Here is a 25,853-nt window from a genome sequence, read left to right as displayed (position 1 = left end):
TGTTATCTGTGGGCTTCTTTTGCACTGTGGTGGCAAAATAGACTTTTTGAAACAGAATTGGCCCGCAGAGCTGAAAGTACTTGCTATGTGGTATTTTATACATAAAAATTTACTGACCCACGATCCCAATGAATGTTCTATGTATGCTTAAAAAGAATGTGTATTCTGTTGTTGTTGGGTGCAGTGTTCTATAAATGTCAGATAGCTCCATTTGGTTGTTGATGGTCAGTTCTTTGATATCCTTACTTATTTTTTTCCATTCGTTCTTTTACTGAGGCAAAGGTGACAGTCTCTAACATGCGGACATGTGTTTTTCCATTCAGTTCTTTGAGTTTTTGCTTCATATATTTTGAAGGTCTGGTTAGGTCATACACATTTGGGATTGCTATATCTTTTTGGTGAGTTGACTCTTTTTTCATTATGTAATGTCCCTCTTTATCCCTAATGATTTTCTCCTCCCTTTTCTCTCCCCCTAAACTCTGGCAACCAGTGCTCTTCTTCTCAATAGTTCATTCTTTTCCAGAAAATCATATAGTTGGAAACCTTTTGGTTTCTATCATTTAGTAACATGTACTTTAAGAGTACTCTATACTTTTCCAGGCTTGTTAACTTATTTTTTTATTAGCAAATAATATTCCTTGGCATGGGTATGTTAGAACTTTTTATCGATTCAATTATTAAAGGATTTCTCAATTACTCAATTTCGGCAATTGTAAACAAAGCTTCTATAAACATTTTTGTGCAGGATTTTCCATGGACTTGTTTTGAACTGTCTTGAGTTGGGGTGATTGTTCTATTGCATAATAAGACTAGCTTTTCACAAAACTGCCAAACTGTCTTCCAGTGGCTGTATCATTTTGCATTCTCTCCAGAAAAGAATGAGAGTCTCTTTTGCTCCATATCCTTGCTAGCATTTGGTGTTGCCAGTACTTTCAATTTTAGCTATTCTATAGGTAGATAGTGGTATCACATCTTTATCAGTTTGCAGATCTCAAATGATGTTGAGAAACGTTTCATATGCTTTTTTACCATTTAAATATCTTCCTTGGAAAAGCATCTATTCAAATCTTTTTGCCCATTTTTAAATTTTTTTGCTCATTTTAAAATTGTATAATTTCTTATTGTTGAGTTTTAAGGGCTTCATATATATATACATATATATGTATATATGTATATATACATATGTGTATATATATATATTTAAATATAAAACCTTTATCAGATAATTTTTTTGAAAATATTTTCCCTTAATCTGTGTCTTGTCTTTTCCTTCTCTTAACAGAATCTTGTAAGAGCCAAATTCTTAAATTTTAATAAAGTCTAGCTGATAAATTTTTCTTTTGAGTAGGATACTTTTTGTATTTGTCTAAAGAGTGATTGCCAAACTAAAGTCATTTAGATTTTGTACTGTTGTCTGTTAAAAGTTTTTATAATTTCATGTTTTTAAACTTCTAAGAACAGATACTACACTTGATCTTAGCCAAAATGCTGAGAAGCAATTATATTTTTATTTAATTATTATAAAAGGTAAAGAGATTAACTTTTATGTTTTTGCATGCGGATGTGACATATTTTAGCATTTGTTAAAAATAACTTTCTGGCCGGCGCCATGGCTCACTTGGCTAATCCTCCGCCTGCGGCACCGGCACCCCTGGTTCTAGTCCCCGTTGGAGCATCGGATTCTGTCCCTGTTGCTCCTCTTCCAGTCCAGCTCTCTGCTGTGGCCCAGGAAGGCATTGGAGGATGGCCCAAGGGCTTAGGTCCTGCACCCGCATGGGAGACCACAGGAAGCACCTGGCTCCTGGCTTCAGATCAGTGCAGCGTGCCGGCCATAGCGGCTATTTGGGAGGTAGTTTTACTGAGTCTTGACAGTAGGTAGTATTTGTCCACCAACTTTGTTTTTCTTCAGTGTGGTATTGAGTATTGATTTTTTTTGCCTTCCCATCTAATATTAGAATCACATTGTTGATTCTAACAGTAACTAGGTAGGATTTTGACTGTGGTTGCATTGAATCAAATTGGACGAACTGAAATCTTAATAATACTGATTCTTCCTGTTCAAGAAAGTATCTGTTCATTTAGATCTTTTAAAACTATGGACTGTTTCATCAGAATTTAGAAATTTTGTTCTTAGGTATCTTGTACATATTTTTTAGATAGATGTGTATGTAGATGTATGTGTATGTATTTTAGATATATGTGTATGTATTTTGATGCTAATATAAATGTTGTAGTCTATAAACTTGTTCAGTTGGCTATTATTCTAGGATATTTTTGGTCGGTATTTTAAATTTTCCTGATAATATCATCTGTAAATAAGTATAGTTTCATTTCTTCCTTCTTTTATTGCTTTCATGATATTGATTAGGAATGGTGAGAGGTACTTTCTTGCTTTGTTCTAAATCTTAAGGGAAAGGATGTAATTTCTGACCATGAAGTCTGATGTTAGCCATAGGTTTGAGTAGCTAATTTTTATCAAATTGAGGAAGTCCCCCTTATCCATAGTTTATTGAGATATTTTCCTCTCCCTTATTTTCTTCTGTCATGTTCATCATTAATAATTTGTCCTGATCTTCAAATTAATTGATTTCTCCATCATCTCCATTCTATTAGTTTATTGAATTTTTTGTTTCAGTTACTGTGTTTTTTAGTTCTATTATTATCATTTGATTATTTATGACTTTGATGTATTTACTGAGACATATCTTTACATTAGGTTCTACTTACTGGAACATTTTCAATTTAGCTATCTTAAAAAATATCTGTGTTAGGTAATTCTAATATATGTGTCATCTCATCACTGGCATTAGTTTTATCTTTAAATGTGCAAGTTGAAAATTTCCTTTAATGTTGTATGCCAAGTCATTTTTACATTTCATTTGAGTTTTTTAAATATGAGACAATGTTTTGTTTAAATCCAGTGGAAAAGGTTGATCTGTAAGTTTTAGCAGATAATCCACTTGTTAAGTTGAAGCCAGAGGTTCATATCTGCCTTCTATGGGTATCAGTCCCATGTGTGTTTTCACACAGTAGCCACCCTCAAGTCTAGATCCTGATCTGTATCTTCAAATATCTGGGGAGAAAAAATAAAAATAAAGGTAACTGCAACTCTTAAATACTAAAGGTCTTAGTACTTTACTTTGCTTTTACTTTGCCTTATCTGCTTTACTTTGCCTTTTCTTTATAAAAATTTGTTTACTTATTTATTTTAAAGAGTGACAGAGGGAAAGACAGAAGTCTTCCATTTGCTGGTTCACTCCTGGAATGACTGTAGTAGCCAGGTCCAGGTCAGGCTGAAGCCTGACCAGGAACTCCATCCAGATCTCCCATGTGGGTGAAAGGGGCCTAAGTAGTTGGGGCATCTTCCTCTGCCTTCCCTGGTGCATTAGCAGGAAGCTGAATCTGAAGCAAAGATGCAAGGCCTTGAACAACGCTGTGATATGGGATGTAGTTATAAGCAATTTAACCTGCTGCACCACAATACTGGTCCCCCTGCTTATTTTTTAGGGCAGCTTACTTATAAGAGAGAGCTTATAGTTAGTTTTCAAGGTCATTTGGCACAAATAACCTTGACTATATGTCAATACATGTTTTATTTAATTACATCTCTTCATATTAAGAGAAATAATATAGAGTATGTATCATTTCTTCTCAGGCTAAAGAGTAGGAACAAGATTTTAGGTGACATTTAATAGAGAAGGCAGTAAAACTTATAAAAATGGCCAGCAGGAGACAAATGTTCTCCATAACTTTCTTGTCTTTGGATAGATGTGCTTGGGCCAAGCATAGCAGCATGCAATAAACACTGTTAAAGAAGTGTGAGGTGTTCAGCTACTATACTGTCCAACAAATACTTGAGAAAAATTAAGACAGCTCCCTTCTTTATATTTTGGACAAATATATCATCTTATTGAATTATTTTTTTGCCAGGTATCTATAATTTCTAAATTTTTAGAAAGAAACTAATGTTATTCTTAAGTAAATAGTAACTGAAAATGATTTGATTCCTTTATTTCCCACATTCCTGTATGTTGTTCCTTGGAATCCAGTTATATTGGTTTTAGGACCTTAGCAGATACCACAAAATCTGAATGTTCAAGTTTTTTATGCAAAATGAATTTTATAAGCTGGTGCATATTATTCTGTATACTTTAAACTTGTCTATAGATTGCTTATTATACTTGAAAATACAATGTAAAAGCTATGTAATAGTTTTTATACTGTATTGTTTAGAGGAAAAAGGACAGGGAGACTACATCTACATGTTCAGTACAGATGCAATTTTCTTATCCCAGACATTTTCAGTCTGATATTGGTTGAATCCATGAAACCATGGAGACAGAGGACCAACTATGCTTGTATTATTGAGCCTGTAATATAATGGTATAGAATCCCTCAATTAAGTAATTTTTGATCATTTTAAGATAGTAAATAAAGGGAACATGTAACATCCAGAGAAATAAATAATAGGAAATAAATAAAGGGATCATATAACATCCAGAGAAAATGCATACAAAACCATTTAGGATCAGTAGGTAACCAAGAATATGACAATAGTTTTATTTTGACTCTTTTGCTTCTATTATATATAACATATTTGTTTATATTGCTTATGACTCTGGAATACAAATGCAATGTAAATATAATGAGGAATGAAATATTTATTTTTGAATTGGCTACAATACTATGCATGTAAAAACTAAAGTACAAGTCAGAGATAAGTAGTAAAAATACACTGGTTTTCTAATTTAATGTTTTTATTTGTAAGCAGAATGTTAGAAAAATTAGTATTTTCAGAAGTGTTAAGTATGGAAAGTTACATCTATTTTACTTTGTTCTTTCTTACCTTTCTCAGGGGTATTGGAGAAGATACTCTGCTAGAAAAAGATTTCTGAAACTGAAATATTATTCAATCATTTTGCAGTCTAGGATAAGAATGCTGATTGCTGTAGCATCTTATAAGCGATATCTTTGGGCTACAGTTACAATTCAGAGGCATTGGCGTGCCTGTTTAAGAAGAAATCAAGATCAACAGAGATATGAAATGTTAAAATCATCAGCCCTGATAATTCAGTCTGTGTTCAGAAGGTGGAGGCAACGTAAAATGAAATTACAGCTAAGAGCTGTGATTATTCTGCAAAGAGCTTTTAGAGAATGGCATTTCAGGAAACAAGTTAAAGAGGAAAAGTCTGCTGTTGTCATACAATCGTGGTATAGAATGCACAAAGAATTACGGAAATATATTTATGTTAGATCTTGTGTTGTTATCATTCAGAGAAGATTTCGGTGCTTTCAAGCCCAAAAGTTATATAAAAGAAGAAAAGAGTCTGTGCTGACGATCCAGAAGTACTACAGAGCCTATCTGAGAGGAAAGATTGAACGCACCAATTATCTGCAGAAACGAGCTGCGGCCATTCAACTGCAGGCTGCTTTCAGGAGAATGAGAGCTCGTAATTTACACAGACAGATTAGGGCTGCCTGTATTTTACAATCATACTGGAGAATGAGACAAAACAGATTTCGATTTTTAAGCCTTAAGAAGTCTGTTATCAGATTGCAGGCACACGTAAGAAAACATCAACAGTTACAGAAATACAAGAAGATGAAGAAAGCAGCTCTTGTAATTCAGACTTATTTCCGAGCTCACATTACAGCCAGGAAAGCTCTAGTGTCTTATCAGAAAATACGTTCTGCTGTCATTGTTCTACAGTCTGCATACAGAGGGATGCAAGCCAGGAAAACATCTGTTCGCATCCTCACATCCATTATAAAGATCCAATCATATTACCGTGCTAATGTTTCCAAAAAGAAATTTCTGAAACTAAAATATGCTACAATAAAACTGCAGTCAATTGTCAAGATGAAACAAACACGTAAACAATATCTACATTTAAGAGCAGCTGTAGTGTTTATCCAGCAGCGGTACCGTTCCCAAAAACTGGCTGCACAGAAAAGAGAAGAATATGTGCAGATGCGGGAATCTTGTATCAGACTACAAGCTTTTGTTAGGGGACATCTGGTCCGAAAGCAGATAAGGTTGCAGAGAAAAGCTGCTATTTTACTGCAATCTTATTTCAGAATGAGAAAGATGCGGCAAGACTACCTGAAAATTTATAAAGCAGTTGTTGTCATTCAGATCTACTATCGTGCATACAAGGCACTAGTCAATCAGCGAAAGAATTTCTTGCAAGTCAAAAGAGCAGCTACTTGCTTACAAGCAGCTTACAGAGGATATAAAATACGGCAGCTAATGAAACAACAGTCTGTGGCTGCCCTTAAAATTCAAACTGCTTTTAGAGGCTACAGTAAAAGGGTGAAATACCAGTCTGTGCTTCTGTCTGCTGTAAAGATTCAGAGATGGTATAGGGCACATAAGACTGCTTGTGATGTAAGAACACATTTTTTAAAGACAAGGGCAGCAGTGATTTCTCTCCAGTCTGCTTATCGCGGCTGGAAAGTTCGGAAGCAGATCAGGAGGCAGCATCAAGCTGCAATGAAGATTCAGTCTGCTTTTAGAATGACTAAGGCCCAGAAACAGTTTAGATTGTTAAAGACAGCAGCACTGGTCATCCAGCGACATCTGAGAGCATGGATTGCAGGAAAGAAGCAACGTATGGAGTATATTGAGCTCTGTCGTGCTGTATTAATGCTTCAGTCTGCTTGGAGAGGAAGAACACTGAGAAGACAGATTCAGAGGCAACACCAATGTGCTGTGCTCATACAGTCATACTGTAGAATGCATCTGCAACAAAAGAAGTGGAAAACTATGAAGAAAGCTGCTCTTCTGATTCAAATGTATTACAGGGCTTACAGTATTGGTAGAAAACAACATCATTTATATTTAAAGACAAAAGCAGCTGTTGTAATTTTACAGTCAGCTTACCGTGGTATGAAAGTGAGAAAAAGACTAAAGGATTGCAACAAAGCAGCAGTCACTATACAGACTAAATATAGAGCCTATAAGACAAAACAGAAATATGCAACCTATAGAGCCTCAGCTATTATAATTCAGAGATGGTATCGAAATATTAAAATTGCAAGCCATCAACATAGGGAATACCTTACTTTAAAGAAGACAACAGTTAAGATCCAAGCTGTTTATAGAGGTGTTAGAATAAGAAGACATATTAAACGCATGCATATGGCAGCCACTTCTATTCAAGCCATGTTTAAAATGTATCAGTTGAGAGTAAGATACCACAGACTGAGACAAGCTGCTGTTGTAATTCAAGTAAGATACAGAGCGTATTATCAAGGTAAAATTCAGCGTGAAAATTACCTGACAATTTTGAAAGCTGTTAATATTCTTCAGGCAAGTTTTAGAGGAGCTAGAGTTAGACAGACTCTAAGAAAGATGCAGATTGCAGCAACACTCATTCAGTCACACTATAGAAGATACAGACAGCAAACACACTTTAATAAGTTGAAGAAATTAACAAAAACAATACAGCAGAGATACCGTGCAGTGAAAGACAGAAACATGCAATTTCAAAGGTACAACAAGTTGAGACAGTCTGTAATATGCATTCAGTCAGCTTTTAGGGGGATGAAAGCCAGGAGACATTTAAAAGTTATGCATTTAAATGCTACCCTTATTCAGAGGAGATTTAGAACTCTAATCATGAGAAGAAGATTCCTCTCTCTCAAAAAAACTGTTGTTTGGATTCAGAGAAAATACCGTGCAAAACTTTGTGCAAAGCATCACTTACAATTCCTTAAGTTGCAAAGGGCAGCTATTCAAATCCAGTCATCATATAGAGGATGGGTGGTTAGGAAAAAGATTCAAGAAATGCATAGAGCTGCTACTTACATCCAGGCTACTTTCAGGATGCACAGAGCATATGTGAGATACCAGGCACTGAAACAGGCCTCACTTGTGATCCGACAACAATACCAAGCAAAGCGAGCTGGGAAGCTGCAGAGGCAGCGTTTCCTCACACAGAGACGTTCTGCTGTGGTCCTTCAGGCTGCCTTTAGGGGCATGAAAACTAGAAGACATTTGAAAAGCATGCATTCCTCTGCAACTCTTATTCAGAGTAGATTTAGATCTTTAGTGATGAGGAGAAGATTCATTTCCCTCAGAAAAGCTGCTATTTTTGTTCAACAGAAATATCGAGCCACCATTTATGCCAGGAAAAAATTGCATGAATTCTTGCAGTTACGAAAAGCAGCCATTGTGATACAGTCATCTTACCGACGACTCCAAGGGAAGAAGTTACAAGAAAGGCACAGGGCTGCAACTGTCATTCAGGCCACTTTCAGAATGCACAGAACTTATGTTACATTTCAGACTTGGAGAAATGCCTCAATTCTAATTCAGCAACGTTATCGAGCATACACAGCTGCAAAACTGGAGAGAGACAGTTTTGTCAGGCGATGGGATTCTGCTGTGGTCATTCAGGCTGCTTATAAAGGAATGAAAGTGAGACAGCATTTACAGAAAGAACACAGAGCGGCCGTCATTATACAAAGCACATATAGAATGTATAAGCAGCATTGTCTGTACCAAAAGCTTCAGTGGGCTACAAAAGTAATACAACAAAAATACAGAGCAAATAAAAAGAAACAAGAAGCTCTTCTACACAACACACCTAAGGAAGTAGCAGCAACTTGTATTCAGGCAAGTTTTTGGGACATGAATATAAGGAAACATTCAGAAATAGCATTAGGCTGCTGCTGTTACTCAGAAGCATTTGAAAGCCTTTAAAATAAGGGGGTATCTCCACCTTAGAGCAAGAAGACATAGAGCTTTAACAGCAAGGCAAACCTAAGCAGTTATTTGCATGCAGTCTTCTTACAGTGTATGCAATTGGCTACCACACTGATTCAGTCATTCTACCGAATGCACAGGTCCATGGTTGATTTTCAAAGAGAACTATGGTTATTATTGTACAGAGTTATTGTGGATCATATGTCATAATGAGAAAGGAAAAGGAGAAATTTTTAGCAGTTCAAAAATCCATCTGAACTGTTCAGGCTATGTATTTAGGGGAATTAAAGTTACACAGGAATTGAAAGCCCTGTCAGCAAAACACAGTAGCCATTGTTAGTCTGTTCTGCTGTAACAGAGTGAAAGCTCAATATGAAGCTGTGCAAAGGGGGCGATGTGATTCACACATGATGTAAACCTTCTCTACTTGCTTGTTCACAGGAAGCAGAGAATCGGGCTGCCATGAAAATTCAAAAAGCTTTCCGTAAAATGGTCACAAGAAAACTGGAAACACGTAGATGTGCGGCCCTGCGAATTCAGTCCTTCCTTCAGATGGCTGTGTGTCGAAGAAGATTTCTTCACCAGAAAAGAGCTGCGATCACGCTGCAGCAGTATGTCAGGACATGGCAAACCAGAAAACAGTTTCTAATGTATAGAAAGGCTGCAGTGGTTTTACAAAATCACCACAGAGCCCTTCTCTCTGTGAAACATCAAAGACAATTTTATTTACGAATCAGGAGCAGTATTATCACTATTCAAGCTGCAATTAAAGGATTTATACAGAAAAGGCGATTTCAAAAAATTAAAAATAGCACCATCAAAATTCAGGTATTTATATTTAAATGCAAAGCTTTAACCTTTTCTGATCAGTTTTTGTAGAATTTATAAAGCAAACTAAAACAGGTCATGAAAAATCATAGTGTTGTGTGTAAATTACCATCTTACTTAAAACATAAAATATAGGAACCAGATTAAATAACTTGCGAGTGTTGCACAGAAAAGACAGGTGCAGGAGTTGAATCCAGGTGCTTCAGCTATTTCTGTTCTACCTATAATAAACTGAGCTTTGAACTTAGATGTGAAATGTTAGTGTTTTACTCGGTGGCTGTTAAACTTAGAATACCGAGTTGAAGGATCAATTGGAAATAGCCAAGTAAATTGTAAAAGAAATATTCAATTGCAGCAGATTAACATGGAAAACTCCAAAACCTAAAGAGAGCAATAAAAACTGATGTGAAACTACTTTGGCAATACAGGCAGTAAGATTTTGGCTCGCTTTGTAAGACACGGGGAAAAGTTTAGTCTGTTCTCCAGCAGAAGAGACATTCTAGAGGATTTTAAGCAAAAGAAGGCCAAAATCCTGTTTTTATGTTTGAAATATGATTATGGCAGGAATGTGGAAGATGGACAGCAAAGGAAACAGAACTGGAAGCAGGGAGACTGGATTGATGGCTGTTAGTGGCAAGTCAGGTGAACAATGTGCATGGCTCTATAAGTTAGTGACAATGAGATTGTAAAAATTAATTTGGAGAGTTTGAATATGCATTGTTAGAAGAAACCATACCATGTGTGTGGCTTGTGTAACTTGGCAGATAGTACCATTCACTGCCATAGGTAACAAAGACAGTAAAGATTTGTGGGTTGATGAGTTCAGGTTGGAGTCTGAAGTATTTATCCGATATCCTACTTAAGATATCTGATAAGTCAGTGGATTCTATTTGTCTGGAATTCAGAAGAGTTGTATGAGTTTTAGAATTTGGTTTGTACATTATAGGCATATGTTGGTAATTGAAGTTGGAGTAACAGTGTCATCTAGTAAGAATTTATAGAATGGATGAAAGAAGAGGGTCTGGGATGTAAGGACTGAAGAACATTCAAACTGATATACATTGAGAAGAGAAGCCAACACATGGTATTAAGAGAGAAAGAAGAAAACTAAGACTGTAGTATGAAGAAACCAAGAGTTACAGGAGGAAGGAAGGAGTATTCAAATTCCAAATGCTACTAAGAAATTCAGAATTGAAAGGTGTTAATTTAATATGTCAGAGTTATATTCAGCAAAAATGTCAGAAAAGACAAAATTATAATCTTAGGGAAATTCAACTATTTTTTCTCTTATGAAATTAAATTATAAAATTGTAATTGACACATGGAGTTTTCCACCTGTACTGGTGATCACAAACTTATTACACAAATATAATAATATCTGGCTTCCTGCTTCTACACATTTTGATTTAATTAGTGTGGGGACCAGCTCAGGCATAAGAGATTTTTATAATTTCTCTAGTAATTTTGATGAGCACCAAAGTGTGGGAACCACTAAAAATATATACTGTATATTACTAGATTGTGTATGTGTGTTGATGTTCAGAATCATTTTTAAATAATACATAGTATATTCTGAGTAAGAACATCCCAATAGGAATTTTGACCAGGCATACTTATTGCATTGTCTACTGAATGTAGAACCTAATCCCCATTTGAGATATGGTTGCAATATTTGTTGTGAAGGTTTTGGATTCAAATAGATTTGGACTCAAATTTTGACTTCTTCACTTAGTAACTATGTAGTAGCAAGTCTTTCTCAGTTTCTGTTTTGTGTTTTGTTAAATACAGTTCTTAAAAAAAAAAAAAAAAAAAAAAGGGCCAGCGCCTGTGGCTCACTTGGCTAATTCTCTGCCTGCAGCGCCGGCACCCTGGGTTCTAGTCCTGGTTGCTCCTCTTCCAGTCCAGCTCTCTGCTGTGGCCTGGGAGGACAGAAGAGGATGGCCCAAGTGCTTGGGTCCCTGCACCCACAAGGGAGACTGGGAGGAAGTACCTGGCTCCTGGCTTCGGATTGGTGCAGCACTGGCCATGGCGGCCATTAGGGGAGTGAACCAACGGAAGGAAGACCTCTCTCACTGTCTATAACTCTCTCTCTCTGTCTCTCTCTCTCTCTCATTGTCTAACTCTGCCTGGCAAAAAAAAAAAAAGACTTACTGTGTGTCAGAGTCATGATATGACCATATCTCTGCAGTTGATTATTTTCAGCCTTAAGCATATGTTAATTGTCCTTAATACTGATTCTCCAATTTTATAAGAAATAGCTCATTGCATATTTCTTATATTTATGTATTCACTAGGCCATGTGGAGGAGATACAAGGCTAGGAAATATTTACGTGAAGTGAAAGCTGTCCGCAGGATTCAAGCCTGGTATCGGTGTCAAAGAGCACGCAAAGAATATCTGGCTGTGTTAGAAGCTGTTAAAATTATTCAAGGTTACTTCCATACCAAACTGGAGAGAGAACGGTAATATATTGTAGCTCTGTGGAGGAATATAAGAGTATCTTGTGTATGTAGCTAAGTGCTCATATAAAATAACACTGTTGGGTGGGCTTTGGCTCAGTGGGTTAAGCCGCAGCTTGGGATGCTGCATTCCATATCAGAATGCCAGTTTGAGTACTGGCTACTCTGCTTCCAATCTAGTTTCCTGCTGATACATCATGTGAGGCAGCAGATTATAGATTCAAGTGCTTAGGCTTCTGCCACCCACGTGCGAGACCCAGATGGATTTTTGGAATCCTGTCTTCAGCTTGGCCTTGTCTTGGCTCTTGTAGGCATTTGGGGAGTGAACCAGCAGATGGAAGATGGAAGATCAGTTGATCTCTCTCTCCCTCCCTCCTTTCTCCCCTCCTCCCCCTGCCTTTCAAATAGTTGTAATAAATAAACATTTAAGGGAAATAACACTGTTCATTGAATTGTCTTATATCTTAAAGTAATTTAAAGTTACTTTCCAATAACTACTTTTTAGATTTCTGAATTTGAGAACATCAACAGTTACCATTCAGAGAAGATGGAGAGCTATACTTTCTGCAAGAATAGCTCGTGAGAACTTCTTAATGATAAAAGTAGGTATAAGAAACATTTTTCCAAGAACTACTTTAGGAAAATAACAAAAATATTGTTTTTATACCTATGTATGTATTTCACATATACATATTATAGTCAATTAGAAATTATATTCATCAATAAAAACATGCCTATTTGTTAGTATTATTGTGTATATATATGTATTTATGAAATATTCTCAAACCCAAGTTTGAATGACTTAACTGAAAATAAACAATATTTGGGGACAGTCATAATGTAACATTAAACATCAAAGTTTTAAAGTAGCTACAATTCCTATGATCTTTTATTAAATAAATCTGTTAAAATTTTTACTACTGACACTAAGTGTATTTGTTCCTTATAACAACCTTATGAGGCAATTACTCTGTAAGCCCACTCATTTCACAGATGAGGAAACAGATTTAAAGAGATAAAATGGTATTTCTCAAGGTCATTTCACTATTTGGCAAGGGAATTAGGCTCTAAAACTAGCCTTAAAACACCTACCTTAAATGACTTAAACCATTTTAATTCATATCCTTTTTAGTATATTTGTTATACCTTGGTTGTGAGCATATCTGTGGGATTGAGGTGTGTAAAATGCAATATATGGTTCTTGAAGCTATGTAAAGTTTCCCTCATAGCTGTTTATATTGTCCACTCTGCTCTTACTGTAGCTAGCATTTTTGTCAGATGTGTTTGTCCTATATTAATCTTGGTTCTTTTCTGCCTTACCGTGAAAATAATCAAGAAGATGAGAGGGAAGGAGCCCCAGGTATCTATTGATCCTGGCCTGCTCCTTCATTTTTGGCTCTAGATTTATATGAGTTTAGAAATAATACTTCATCACCTTTCATATCTATGAAATACAGAACATTTTAAAACTATAATTGTAAAGAAGAAGATAATTGCCCCATCCCATTTTATGCTAAGAAATTCAAGAACCTCTTGATTTGTTGAAATTTGTACTATTTCCATCTATTAATGATACTTGCAAATTTTTCCTTGTAGAGACATCGAGCTGCCAGTGTGATCCAAGCACATTTTAGAAGATATAAAGGAAGGCAGGTCTTTCTTCACCAGAAACCTGCATTGATCATACAAAAATATATCCAAGCCAGGGAGGCTGAGAAGTGTGAAAGGATGAAATATGCTGAATTAGAAAAATCTACAATTATTCTTCAAGCACTGGTGCGCGGTTGGTTAGTAAGAAAAAGAGTACGTATTTTTAAGTAGACTTTCTCAGTGTTATGAAATGAAAGTATTTGATGTTAAATAGTGTGAAGAAATTTTGGATGTTAGAGAATTTCAGAACTAATAAGTGTGCAACTGTTAACTTAAATTCATTCAGCTGACAAGAGCACTGTTTTGACAGACTTTTGTTCTGTGACCCTGCTTTTTCCTAGAGATGCTCACTGCCAAGGGTGAAAAATAAAATTTCTCTTGCATAATAACTCTTTAAAAAGAACTGATGGAAGTATGAGACAAAGAAACCATAGGTGAAGAAGGACAATTATTGTTCTAGTAGCTTTTTGCTACCACAAATCAGCTCTTTGCATATATGTCTCATTCCTGCAATAGCTTCCACATTTCAGTGAGGAAAAAAAATCCATTTTTAGGATGCTCATGAGACATTTCCAGTGTGTAAAGTCTTGGCATAGACAAAATAATGAGATTTGAAATTAAGAAGAACTATTTTGTATTTTGTTCATTAAGTATAAATTGGAAGTCTAAAGGCCACGGGTTACTGCAGAAAACTTATACTATATGAGTCTTAGGCTCACTTGTGCTAGACTAATATTGGAAAAATAATTCATTTTATTTTGTCTGATTTAGTATCACCATCTCCAATAGTTCTTCCTGTAACCTATTTTGGCTTTAATGTTTATACCTTTCTCATTGTAAGTAGATTGAAAAGGCTTAACTAGTGTTATAGAGAATATATTGAGCAGTTTACTTAAATTAAATGCTATTATTTTTTAGTCAAGTGCCCAAAATGTACTTTTGCTTTCTATGTTATGAGTTTTGAGTTACACTATTAAAAATATGGTTAATACAGATTATGAGTTATGAGTGTTACACTATTAAAAATATGATTAGTACAGATTATAATAATTTTGAATTATAATGTAACTAATACTAAAAGTATTTTTTACTAGTTGATAGATTTTGATATTGAGTTTATACAAAAATAAACCTTAATTATCTTAGGAGTCAGAGAGTTAATAATTAATGTGGTACTTTTCCCCCCTCTTTAGATTTTAGAACAGAAAACCAGAAGTCGGCTGCTTCGCTTCACAGCGGCTTCGTATTATCACCTGGCTGCCCTTAGCATCCAAAGAGCCTTCAGACGTCACCTTGCTGCGAAGCATGCTAACAAGCAGGTTAATTCAGCCATCTGTATTCAGGTTAGCAACAAACTCGATGATACAGTTTTTCTGTTAAAAACTTTTCATATATCATAAAGAATTTCCACACACCTTATTTGAAGGGCATATAATATTTAGCCTTTCACCATTTAGCCATTAGGATGATTTGAGGGTTAGAAATTGGCTAATGTTTTATTGCACAAGAAACCAAACTGAATTATTCTGTTTTGTAGTTGTACTTATGAACAGTTCTACCAGCAGAATCTTTCTCTACATCCTTCATCCTTGCAAGCACAGGGCTTTGGAAGACTTTCTGCTTTCTGACATTCTAATGAATGGGAAAATGATCTCATTTTTGTTTTGATTTACTCAGTTGCTAGCATTTTTCATATGTGTTAGTTTATTCAAGTTTTTATCAGTGTATTTTAATTGTATTTTTGTATACATTACTCATTTTTCTGTTGGATGCTGTTATGATATTAGGTGTGCTTTTTATATTCTGGAGAAAGATCTATATATATACATAAAATATTGAGTGACAAGTATTGCAGAATGATGTATACAGCTGAATATAATTGATACAAATTGTAAAATGAAGGCAGTGTTGTGCACGATGAAATACATGGGTGCACACACACACAAAAATACATGAAGGGTTTGCACCAAGTGGAACAGGGAAGTGATACTACTGGTGAGGGCTGAAAGCTACTTCAAGGGCTAGCATTGTGACACAGTGGGTTTTGCTGCCACTTGTGACTTCAGCATCCCATGTGAGCACTGGTTCAAATCCCAGCTGCTCTATTTCCTATCCAGCTCCAGGCTTCTGGCTTCCATCTGACCCAGACCTAGACATTTGGGGAGTGAACCATTGGTGGAAGATCTTTCTTTCTGTCCTCTCTGCCTTTCAAATAAATAACTTTTAAACGTACATCAGTATACTGTTCTTTTTCTTTGTCATGTATTTTAATAAATATATGTATTTTTTTTTTAAATCTTGAAGTAAAAATGAGAACAATCCTTATATGTTTTAAACAGAGATGGTTTAGAGCAAGCTTACAACAAAGGAGATTTATTCAGAAAAATGATAGCATGATAAAAATTGAACATGCTGTTCAAGAATGTCTGAACCAGCAAAATAAGGCTGCAACAGTAATACAGAAAGCAGTGCGCCAATTTCTCCTTCGCAAAAAACAGGAAAAAATTAGTAGTGGAATCACTAAAATTCAGGTAAATGAAAATTATGTGATTTTTAAGATTAGGACCTGAATTGATTTAATTGAAATGATACTATGTATAAATGTGTTAAAAATATATACATTGTGGAAATAGATAAAGATATAAGTTTAAAACCTTGGCTATATTACTAAAGTTATTATTTTTTCTCTTTAAGGCTTTATGGAGAGGCTATTATTGGAGGAAGAAAAATGATTGTACAAAAATTAAAGCTATCCGACTAAGTCTACAAGTTGTTAATAGAGAGATTCAAGAAAATGACAAACTCTACAACAGAACTGCACTTGCACTTCATTATCTTTCAACTTATAAGCACCTTTCTGCCATTCTTGAAGCTTTAAAGCACCTAGGTTAGTTATTTTTGAGATATCTTGAATAAGATAAGGAATGCTTAACGAATGTTGTAATGGTACAATATTAGCTAAAACTTCATTTTGTTGCTGTGAATTTACCTAATTTTTTCCCTTTCAGAGGTAGTTACTAGATTGTCTCCTCTTTGCTGTGAAAACATGGCCCAGAGTGAAGCAATTCCTAAAATATTCGTTTTGATCCGAAGTTGTAATCGCAGTGTTCCTTGTATGGAAGTTATCAGATACGCTATACAAGTCTTGCTTAATGTAGCTAAGGTAATTTTCCATTTTAATAATAAAATATTCATTGATCAAGAAACATGACCCTACAAATTAAGTTTATGCTTTCTCATCACTAGAACTTAGATCTAAGTTAAAATTAATTTATGTGCTAGAGTCTGAGGGGAAGGGGTGTTTAATCTGTTAAGAACTATAGATAGAAACTCTAATTTTAATATGATTTTATTTCTCCTGCCTTTCCAATATTAATAACAGTGATGACTGACATTGAGTACATACTACATGCTAGGAGTTCTCATGCATTTTTTAACTGACTCCTTATAAAAATCCTCAAATATAGTTTGTATTCCCATTTTATAGAGATAGAATAATAGTTATATTCATTAGTTTCCTCTTCAAAAACCTAAGTGTGTTAAATTATGGACTTGAATTTAAATTCACTTCTGTCATGAAGCTGCTGCTGTTACCTGCTGTATGTCTCAAAACAGTAACACCTCATTGTAATCATGTCTGCCAAAACGTGATTGCTACAACATACTTACCCTGCCATGTTCTGTGTATTAGTGTAAGTTTTTTAGCTTTGGATTATACCAAGCTAGATTGCTGGCAACCAAAATTATTAATATGAAAGATTTCTCTTCCCTACCAAGCCCTTAGAGCACTACCACAACTTAGAGCACATTGAGCTACATTTTCATATTGAGAGGCAGGGGATAAGAGCATAGATTCTATGCCTGGGTTTGAATCTCAGCTCTGCAGGTAATGACCTGCATTAGAGGCTGCTTAGCCTCTCAGTGCCTCACTTTCCTCAACTGTAAAATGGATAGAGTAACAGTACCTATCTCAAAGTATTATTTTGAGGATTAAGTGGGTTAATATATGTAAGTACTTGATACATTAGCATGCTTTATAACTGCCAGCTAATTAATGTCATTTTGTTATTTTTATCATTATTTGTGTAACCATGCAAATTGAATATGAATCTAATGATACAATTATATAAATGCACATTGAGATAAGTATATCCTAGATTTATTAATGTCACACTTTTTAAATTTCAAAGCAGACTCATTTTCTGCTCAATAGCATACATTAACGTAACTAAGTAGATCTTGGCTTTACTTGTTATCATACCTTGTGATTGACTGTCATACATAAGTTCTTTTCCTGAAAGGAAAAGAAATGGTCTTATCTTTAAAAACTTCCTCTTATTTACTTCCAGATGTTGTGAGAGATTTTAAACTTTCTTTTTGACCTGTCAGTTTCTAAAATTACGTATCCATTGTAACTTTTAATTTCATTCTCTTCTCTTCAAGTATGAGAAAACTACTTCAGCAGTTTATGATGTAGAAAATTGTATAGATACATTATTGGAGCTTTTGCAGATGTACAGAGAAAAACCTGGTGACAGAGTTGCCGACAAAGGTGGAAGCATTTTCACAAAAACTTGTTGTTTGTTGGCTGTTTTAATGAAGACAACAAATCGAGCCTCTGTAAGTATTAATCAATTACTTTTTTTTTTTTTTGTAAAGATTTATTTGTGTATTTGACAGGCAGAATTACAGAGGCAGAGGCCGAGAGAGGTCTTCCATCCACTGGTTCACTCCCCAAAGGACCACAATGGCCAGAGCTGGGCTGATCTGAAGCCAGGAGCCTGGAGCTTCTTCCAGGTCTCCCATGTGGATGCAGGAGCCCAAGGGCTTGAACCATCCTCCGCTGCTTTCCTAGGCACATTAGCAGGGAGCTGGATTGGAAGTGGAGTAGCTGGGATTCAAACTGGCACCCATATGGGATACCAGCACTGCAGGCGGTGGCTTTACCCACTATGCCACAGTACTGGCCCCCTAATCAGTTATTTTTCTAGGTTCTTAAGACTATGACTTTTGTACTTTTAACTCATGTATGTATGTATGTGTGTGTGTGTGTGTATGTATAAGTTGTTTCTGATGTTAAAGAAATGAAATTCTGGAAATAGAATTTATTCCATCCAGATAAGTAACCAATTCACATGTACCGAAGGGAATAAGTTATCCTAGTAAGGTAGAAAACTAGATATGTAGAACTCTTTATCTTCCTGTTGTGACCATAGATGTATTTCAAGTTTTTCTAAGGAGATACCTCTGAGTTATTCTCTGTAGGTATCACAATTAATATGGGGGTAGCCATAAGCTATGATTTGACTGTGTTTGTTATCATGGTAACAGAGGGGAATAACTGAAGATTTTATGTTAGGGAATGATATTTTCCAGTTTAAGTTTTAATGTCATTCTGGCTACTGATTGAATAATGAATCTGGGAGAGCACAGGCGATATAGGAGGGAGACACTAAGGAAGAAGGCAAGTACAGATATGGAATGATGTCTGCACGAGACTGTACTTGACGTAGGGTTGTGTCACTGAGACAAGTGGATGACTTCAGAAGCTTTGACATAAAATTCACGAGACTTGATAACTGGGTGTGATATTTCTGTATGAGTTAATGTACAACTTTTGAATATTTGACTTCTCGATAGTTGTCTTGTAGATTAGTCCATCATTTAAATCAATCTACCTGCTGAACTGAAAGAGATTTGTCCTTTGTTGTTAAAAGATCAAAACTTACTGTGTATAGCTTATTATGATGGTTGTGTTATTCTAGAATAGATAAAAATTCAATTATTATTATTTTTTTTTATTTGACAGGCAGAGTTAGACAGTGAGAGAGAAAGACAGAGAGAGAGTTATAGACAGTGAGAGAGAGACAGAGAGAAAGGTCTTCCTTCCCTTGGTTCACCCCCCAAATGGCCGCACAGTGAAGCCAGGAGCCAGGTGCTTCCCCCTGGTCTCCCATGCGGGTGCAGGGCCCAAGCACTTTGGCCATCCTCCACCACCTTCCTGGCCCACAGCAGAAAGCTGGACTGGAAGAGGAGCAACCGGGACAGAAACAGAATCCAGCGCCCCAACCGGGACTAGAACCCGAAGTGCCAGCACCACAGGTGGAGGATTAGCCTAGTGAGCCGTGGCGCCGGCCAATTATTATTACTTCTTAATAAATGTACATTTTCTCTTTTAGGATGTACGAAGTAGGTCCAAAGTGGTTGACCGTATTTATAGTCTTTACAAACTTACAGCTCATAAACATAAAATGGATACTAAAAGAATACTTTATAAACAAAAGAAGAATCTTTGTACAGGCACTCCCTTTATTCCAGAAACACCTGTGAGGACCAGGATGGTTTCAAGGTAAGCAGTTAAGTGTACTCCATAGTTTTTTTTGTCACTATTCATTAATTGATTCATTCATTAAATAGATATTTATTGAGCACTTACTATACTCAGTATATTGTTCTTAACAATAGAGAAACAAAATATGAATATGAAGAGAATGTGTGGTAAATATAAAGGAGGCATTCTAAGTAATGAAGTAATAACTTTGAACACTTAACTTTATAACTTTGAGCACTTAATCATTATTCAGCAAATTCCTTGTATTAAATAGTTAAAAGCTAAGGCTAAGAAGCTTGTTAGCATTTTATTGTATCACTGTTTCCCCCCACATGGAGGACAAACTTTAGAACCTGCCAGAAATTCCTCTCATAATCATAATTTTTGAAATTTTGTTTTGTAGAGAAGGTTTTTTTTGTAAGATTTATTTATTTATTTGAAAGGCAGAATTACAGAGAGAGACAGGGAGGGACAAAGAGCTCTTCCATCCTCTGGTTCACTCCACAATGACTGCAGCAGCTGGGGCTGGGCCAAGCCAGAACCAGGAGCCTCCTCCAGGTCTCCCACATGGGTGCAGGGACCCAAGCACTTGGGCCGTCTTCCACTGCTTTCCCAAGTGCATTATTAGAACCAGATTGGAAGTGCAGCAGCCAGGACGTGAACCAGTGCCTGCATGGTATGCCAGCATTGTAGGCAGCAGCTTAACCCACTATATCACAACACTAGTCCCCGTAGAAATTCTTTATGAGAACCTATATTAGTTTTTTAAGGCTACCTTAACTAATTACCACAAATTCCGTGGCTTTAATCAATGGAAATGTATTAGTTCACAGTTCTGGAGACTAAGAGTTCATAATCAAGATGTTTCTTAGCAGAGATTCTAATGTATAATAAGTCCTTCTTTGAGTCTTTCAGCTGTTGGTGCTTCAACGCTTTCCTTGATTTGTGGCTATATAAGTCAGTTTCCTGCCCTTAATCTTTGCATGGCCTCCTTCTCTTTCTTCATCCTCTGTGTCTCATATGAGAACATTTGTCATTGGATTTAGGCCCACCTCACATAATCCAGGAAAATCTTATCTCAAGATCCTTAAGTATATCTGCAAAAATTGTTTCCAAATAAGATAACATCTGTAGGTTCTGTGGACTAGGACATGGATATATCTTTTGTGGGGGCCACTATGCAACCTACTTCAGACCTGTAGAGACCATATATTTAAATAGTTTAAGATAGGTTAATTTAGAAGTTTAGAGAAAAACAGGTGCCCACTTAACCTGATTAACCAGACAGATCCCTCTGTCATTGTGGAGGAGTAAAAGTGGTTTGGAGCTATAGACACTACCAGGTACTGAAGTTATATTTATTGTAGATCATAGAGCTCTGTAGGTCAAGAGAATGACCATGAATGTTCAAGTAAAGGAACAAAATAGTAAAGATTTTGACAACTACTAAGATAGGGTAACATGGAATTCAGGTGACCAGGAAATGTCTCAGGTTTGTAATAATTAAAGTGAGTCCTGAAGGATGAGAAGTAAAAGTAAGAATTAAAGAAAGGTTAAAATATATTGGAGAGGGGTGCTTAATCATGGATTTTGTTCTGGATAAGCCTGAGAAACCTATTATAAAAGTCAGACCCGTGCTAGAGAAGTAAACTGGGAAATCATTAGTTTCAGAATATAGATAGCACTTAAGGCCAGGACATGAATGTGATCACCTTGAGGGAAAAGAATATGTAGAAAAGAAAGTCCCAAATTTAATTCCAGTGTAATTCTGCTTATTCCAGAACCAAATAGAGAATGAGCCAGCCAGGGACCCTTAAAAGAAGTTGCTACTCACATAGGAAATATTTTAAAGAAAGTAGTGTGTCAATCATCTATATGGAATACTGATGAGAGCTCAAGTTAAATGAAGATGAAAAAATGCCTGTTGGATTTAGCAAGGTGGAATTAATGCTGATGTAGTGACATGTGCCAGATGAGAATTGAAAACAAATGAAACTCAGCATATGAGAAATTTATGTCTGGATACTAAAGAACAAAGAAGGCCTTTAGAGGATTTTAGAGAAACAATTCATAAAGCCAAATATGAGGGTACTTCAAAAACTTAATAGGAAAATTGAAATTAAAGATAAGCTTATTTTGATGCAAAATTTTCAACGCAAAGATTTTTAAAAGCCATACATAGTTTTTTCATAATATACATTTTCCACAGACTTTTTGAAGACCCTTTATTATGCCTAGATTTCAAAAATTTGCACTGAAACAATTTTTAATTCTATTTTCCATGAACTATGTAAAGTTACCTCACAACTGAAGGGAAAGAATCAATTGTTTATCATCTTCCTTATTATAGACTGTGTCTTATACATATAATAGAGTTCTCTGCTATAGGCCATGATCATGGAGGTCTGACAAAACACTTCAATATATTGATTGAATCTGATAACAATAATCAAATCTATTGATGTATCCTGATATCAGAAAAAACTAAAACAAGCAGATACCTGTGTCTTGTGGCACATAGCATCTTCTAAACAGGATTTCATTCCATAAAACCCTAGTTACTCAGGCCTTTTTAATGCTACTCAGGGTGTGACTCACAGACAGACTAGTGTCAGACTACAAACTATATTACTGTTCCTTGTTGATAAACATTCAGAAATTTAGAGAGTGTGGAGAACTTTTATGGTAATTTAACCTTTGACCTTGCAGTTACATATTTTTTAAGATAGCCTTATTGAGGTTTAATTTGCATATAATAAGCCTCATCCTTTTAAAGTATTAAATGTGATAAATTTTCTTTATGATGCTTGTGTTGGTCTTCTTTTATAGGACTCTAGTATTATTCTTCTATTAGATAGTATAAAATAGAATTATAATACTGATATAAGATACAAGTGTGTTAATATTCATGAGTTTTTTAATGACCTAAAACTTGTAACATTAGAACTTCAGCTGAGACTTAATATTTTGCTGAAATACAAAATTATGGCCGGCTCCACGGCTCAATAGGCTAATCCTCCGCTTTGCGGCGCTGGCACACCTGGTCCTGGTCAGGGTGCTGGATTCTGTCCCGGTTGCCCCTCTTCCAGGCCAGCTCTCTGCTGTGGCCCGGGAGTGCAGTAGAGGATGGCCCAAGTGCTTGGGCCCTGCACCCTATGGGAGACCAGGAGAAGCACCTGGCTCCTGCCTTCGGATCAGCGCAGTGTGCTGGCCACAGCGCGCCAGCAGTGGCGGCCATTGGAGGGTGAACCAACTGCAAAGGAAGGCCTTTCTCTCTGTCTCTCTCTCTCTCACTGTCCACTCTGCCTGTCAAAAAAAAAGAAAAAGAAAAGAAAAGAAAAAGAAAATTATATCTATAAATTATTGATTTATTATACTCTGATTTTACCTTAACAAAAAGATTGAATTTATTTTGGTGAGCTATCATGAGGTTTAATTACCTCCCTCCTTTCTTTCCCTCTCTCTTTTCCTTTATGTACCTCACAACTTCTGCATACTAGGAATAAGTCCTGTGGTGTTGACAATTCACTATTTCTTTTTTTTTTTTTTAACTTTTATTTAATGAATATAAATTTCCAGTGTACAGCTTATGGATTACAATGGCGTACCCCTCCCATAACTTCCCTCCCACCTGAGTGAAGACAGATGTTAGAGAGTTCACTTTGATTATAAAATGTATAATAACATTAGAAATTGATTTTATGCATACATGTTTCACAGTATAGCATAAAAAATAGTCTACTTGCTTAAAGTTCATTAATGGATCATTTCTACATATGGTTTTAGTTAATGCATTGTTAGAATTTATTATTCATTAGGTTTTAAAGTTATTAGTAACATATGAATGAACAGATTCTTTATTTCTTTTGATAGAGGTTAAATTTGCCAATATCATTTTCTAAGTATACAATTTAATGAGTTTTAAAACCATTACAGTTGTGAAACCACCAGGACTGTGACTAAAATATGTCTATAATACCAAAGTTCCTTTGAGACTATGCCTTTTTACAGTCAGTCCTCTCCTTTTAATTCCTGGATTCTGGCAACTACTGATCTGATCTCTAAACCTTTAGTTTGACATTTCTACTCTATGAATGAATAAATAAATGGACTCTTGCTGTGTATAGCTTCTTTTCTTCTTACTTAGCATAATGCTTTTGAAGTTCATCCATGTTGATGCGTGAATTGGAATTTCATTCCTTCGTTAGAGTACCATTCTACTGAATGGTTGTACTACATTTTGTCCATTTACCAACTGAAAGATACTTGGGTTTCTAACAGAAGAATAACAAGTTGAAAATGCATGTAATAGGGATTTACGTACTAGATATGTGGCTCCCCTTCAAATGACATTGTTTTCTCAATGAAGTATATGAGATTATAAGCAACTCAGGTAGAGGATATGGAGGGGTTATTTGAAAAAAAGGAAAGGGAGAAAATAGTCATCTTTGAGAGAAAGGGAGTCAATTTCATAGTGCCCATTTCAGATTTGAAATTCTTGACATAAAATCAGTCAATCTGTTTGTATAATAATTTTTCTTTAGCAATATTCAGCTATATGGGAAGATATTTTGATTCTATTTGGAATCTGACTAGAATTTTCTAGATGAATTTTGTAGTAGGGAAACAGGTCATGATAATTGCAGAGGGGATTATATTGAAGCACATAAATAAAGGCAGAGGGAAATGAGACCAAAATCTGAAGAATGGTAGGAACATATTGAGGTCAAATGAACTAGAGAGCTCAGTGTGGTGGAAAGATTGGTTCAGTATAAATCAGAAATGTTGGTTGGAGAACTGAAGTCTCAAACCGAGATTGTCAGTGATGGTATATTTCTGATGATGATGATGATGAAGTCTAGTGTGGGACCACATGAGAAAGAATTGGTTGAGGTAGAACAGAAAGAGACAAAAACTGACCAGGTTGTTGGCTTTGTGGCCACGTGGGTGTTGACTATAGTGAGATGGTGAAAGGAGCTAGAACCAAGAACCAGGTGTACAAAGAACAAGACATTGGGAGTCTGGTTCTATTCAAAAGGCAATGATGGAGCTAAGCAGAATAAGCATCAAGGAAGCCAAGATCATTTTTTAGGAAGGATGGAGTGAAGTATGGAGGAGCATTGTCACATAGCAGTAGTATGGAACTAGTAATGAGCAACAATATGAAGCCCTTCCCACCTCTTTGACAAAGTTGTAAGGAAAATGATGTGTTCAGGAATAACCACATTTTAATGAAGAAGGAAAACAATTGAAGCCATCTCTTTTAAGAGAAGAACTTTATAATACCATATTTTTTCTTAACAGACTTAAACCAAATTGGGTTTTGAGAAGAGATAACATGGAAGAAGTCACGAATCCCCTACAAGCTATTCAAATGGTGATGGATACACTTGGCATTCCTTATTAGTAAATGTCAACATTTTCAGTTTCTACAGTATAAAGAAACATTAAACTAATCATGAATATGTAGTATTTTTTGCTTTCTGTGTGCAGCTTTCAGAATTGGACATTGTATTAAAGTTAAAAAATACATTTATGTATAACAAAACAAAACTTACAGTGTTCATTGTTTTATTATTTAATACTCTTATGTATATAATAAACTATTACATTATAAGATGATTATTGTGCTTTGTTATTCATACCTATTAAAGTATTATATTGGTTTAAATATAGTCATTTTCTGAAAGGAGAAAAATAGCTTATGCCTCTGTTTTATAGATGTTAAGGCATTTTTCCAAAACAAATAATGCAAATCGAAGATTCTGTTGACTCACTTGGAAGTAAGAAGAGGATAAAATAAACCCCCAAATGCCTGTGGACAGCATCTTCGTTTGTATACTTGACAGGCTGGAATATCCACATAGGCAAGGAAG

General features: G+C 35.6%; 1 protein-coding gene and 1 pseudogene across 1 annotated transcript in view; one reads left to right on the top strand and one right to left on the bottom strand.

The window, feature by feature from the left end:
* Positions 1 to 25,516, top strand: part of ASPM (assembly factor for spindle microtubules) — a 58,679-nt gene extending 33,163 nt beyond the window's left edge. The window contains exons 18-29 of the mRNA XM_062211541.1: positions 4,856 to 8,620; positions 9,152 to 9,538; positions 11,833 to 11,999; positions 12,502 to 12,598; positions 13,593 to 13,799; positions 14,840 to 14,989; positions 15,986 to 16,177; positions 16,341 to 16,533; positions 16,655 to 16,809; positions 18,090 to 18,266; positions 19,826 to 19,995; positions 25,282 to 25,516. Coding sequence (XP_062067525.1) covers positions 4,856 to 8,620; positions 9,152 to 9,538; positions 11,833 to 11,999; positions 12,502 to 12,598; positions 13,593 to 13,799; positions 14,840 to 14,989; positions 15,986 to 16,177; positions 16,341 to 16,533; positions 16,655 to 16,809; positions 18,090 to 18,266; positions 19,826 to 19,995; positions 25,282 to 25,384 — 5,763 coding nt within the window. The 3' untranslated portion in view covers positions 25,385 to 25,516. The remainder of the gene's footprint in view (positions 1 to 4,855; positions 8,621 to 9,151; positions 9,539 to 11,832; positions 12,000 to 12,501; positions 12,599 to 13,592; positions 13,800 to 14,839; positions 14,990 to 15,985; positions 16,178 to 16,340; positions 16,534 to 16,654; positions 16,810 to 18,089; positions 18,267 to 19,825; positions 19,996 to 25,281) is intronic.
* Positions 1,369 to 1,500, bottom strand: LOC133774068 (U2 spliceosomal RNA; annotated as a pseudogene).
* Positions 25,517 to 25,853: the final 337 nt, after the last annotated feature.

The sequence above is a fragment of the Lepus europaeus genome, chromosome 14 (assembly GCF_033115175.1).
Source record: "Lepus europaeus isolate LE1 chromosome 14, mLepTim1.pri, whole genome shotgun sequence".
Classification (NCBI taxonomy): Eukaryota; Metazoa; Chordata; class Mammalia; order Lagomorpha; family Leporidae; genus Lepus; species Lepus europaeus.
Note: the sequence above shows the minus strand (reverse complement) of the source record. Positions and strands in the feature narration are given on the sequence as shown.